Raw genomic sequence first — 1,586 nt, forward strand, 5'->3', positions numbered from 1 at the left:
GAGCAGTGAGGATGTGTCCATGCAGCGCTACCTCACGGCTTTCCCAGTCATCTGTTCACACTTCAGTCAGTGTCGCCATCCGCTCTGTCCAGAGGAGGTCAGTACTGTTAACCTGGCTCGCCAATGTTTTAGATTTCTCTAATAAGTATATAAGTAAGCTTGACCGGAGTTCTTGTGGGGAGAAGAATTTATTGACGGTAGTAGTCTAGCACAGTTCTTCAGCAGCGATGTTAGCTTGTCTGCCTTCAGATAATCTTAGCTCAGAGTTTTGTCAAACAATAGATACTATACTGACATCCCACTCTAGATTCTGCAAGTCATTTGGCCACAAGAGTCGTCTGAGAGTCAGTCAAATGCATCTGACTGAAGATAACTGAAATACATATACTTAACCAGCATATCATTCATAATGCCAGTACTGGGTCGATTTCCTAGTTATCGTGACCACAGTTTTCTATCTATTATTGCCCTCAGACTGTCCAGGTGTCCAGCTGCACCAAGCATCTTTAATTCTGGACTTTGTGTTAAGAACCTAAAGGTCCATTAAAATGTGTTGTCTTGTATCTCGCAGCTGATTTGTTGAATAGCAAGGATTTTTGTTCGAGGATCATCTAGATAGTGCATGCCATATTTCGTTCTAATGGCCAAAAAGTGGGGTTTTAAGTAAAGTTTCTACCATAGAAAGTAAAAACTGAAACACTATTTGCGCTACTACTAAGTGATGTTCTGTCATATGTTTCTTGTTAAATGCATGTGTGCGCGTGGACTAGACTGAGGAAATAGAGAATCAAAGCTTGAAGCTGTGTGTGAGCTTTCTGGAGGAGATTTCCCGACAGACGTGTACGGTTGTGCTGGAGATATGTGCTGAACAGTGTAACCTAGATGAGAAGGTACGTTACACTGTTACTTCAAACACAGTGAACTAGATGATTCAGTGTGACGCAAAGGCATGAGGATCAACCAACATAAAACGTACATTTTTAAAACTGTGTTTTAGTTACTGCCCAAACACAGTGCCGAGACCATCAGTACAGCACGCAACAAAAAACTGAAGAAGTCATTACCAAAGAAGGGAGATGTGCCTAAAGTGAAACCAGGGGCAGAAAGCCTCAGGAAGGACAGAGCCATCGTCACAAAGTACGTAACATCTTATAGCATCATTATAGCTAGCTGTAGATATGAGATCTCACTGGCTCTCTTGTCTTGTAGTCTGGATAAGATGCACCAGGCGCTGACAGAACTGTGCACTTCCTACAGTATCTGCACTGATTTCACCGTGTTCAGACACATCATTGTACCTGCTGAGTTCCTGCTCTCACAGCTGGAGATAAGACTCAACAAGTATTGCTAATATTTAAAGTATTTACTAAGAAACTGAACTGTTTAGATCACAACACAAAATGAGTTTGTTGAAAATCCTCTCAGTTCCATGCTGTGTCTTAAAGGAATATCCCAGGTTCCCTCCTTTTCTTAAAAAAAAAGCAAAATTTGAGGTTACTATGAAGCACTTAAATGTGTATTGTTTAAGCTGTAAAGCTCATTTTAGGGTTTTAGGTGTTAAGTCATCATGGCAACAGAGTTATAAA

At 40.9% G+C, this 1,586-nt stretch overlaps 1 protein-coding gene across 1 annotated transcript; it reads left to right on the plus strand.

The window, feature by feature from the left end:
- The first annotated feature begins 6 nt into the window (after positions 1 to 6).
- On the plus strand, positions 7 to 1,566 carry LOC107577851 (nck-associated protein 1-like). Its single transcript, XM_016263883.1, has 4 exons — positions 7 to 97; positions 771 to 890; positions 998 to 1,137; positions 1,210 to 1,566. The coding sequence occupies exons 1-4, from the start codon at positions 20 to 22 to the stop codon at positions 1,349 to 1,351; spliced, it is 480 nt and encodes a 159-aa protein (XP_016119369.1). The 5' UTR covers positions 7 to 19; the 3' UTR covers positions 1,352 to 1,566.
- The last annotated feature ends 20 nt before the right edge of the window (positions 1,567 to 1,586 follow it).

This window comes from Sinocyclocheilus grahami, unplaced genomic scaffold, assembly GCF_001515645.1.
Source record: "Sinocyclocheilus grahami isolate Dianchi unplaced genomic scaffold, SAMN03320097.WGS_v1.1 scaffold7472.1, whole genome shotgun sequence".
In the NCBI taxonomy this organism is placed as follows: domain Eukaryota; kingdom Metazoa; phylum Chordata; class Actinopteri; order Cypriniformes; family Cyprinidae; genus Sinocyclocheilus; species Sinocyclocheilus grahami.

Coding starts and splice junctions, on each gene's coding strand:
- LOC107577851 (XM_016263883.1), top strand. CDS start 20: ATGCAGCGCTACCTCACGGCTTTCCCAGTCATCTGTTCACACTTCAGT. Junction 98..770: donor ATCCGCTCTGTCCAGAGGAG/GTCAGTACTGTT, acceptor CGCGTGGACTAG/ACTGAGGAAATAGAGAATCA. Junction 891..997: donor AGTGTAACCTAGATGAGAAG/GTACGTTACACT, acceptor ACTGTGTTTTAG/TTACTGCCCAAACACAGTGC.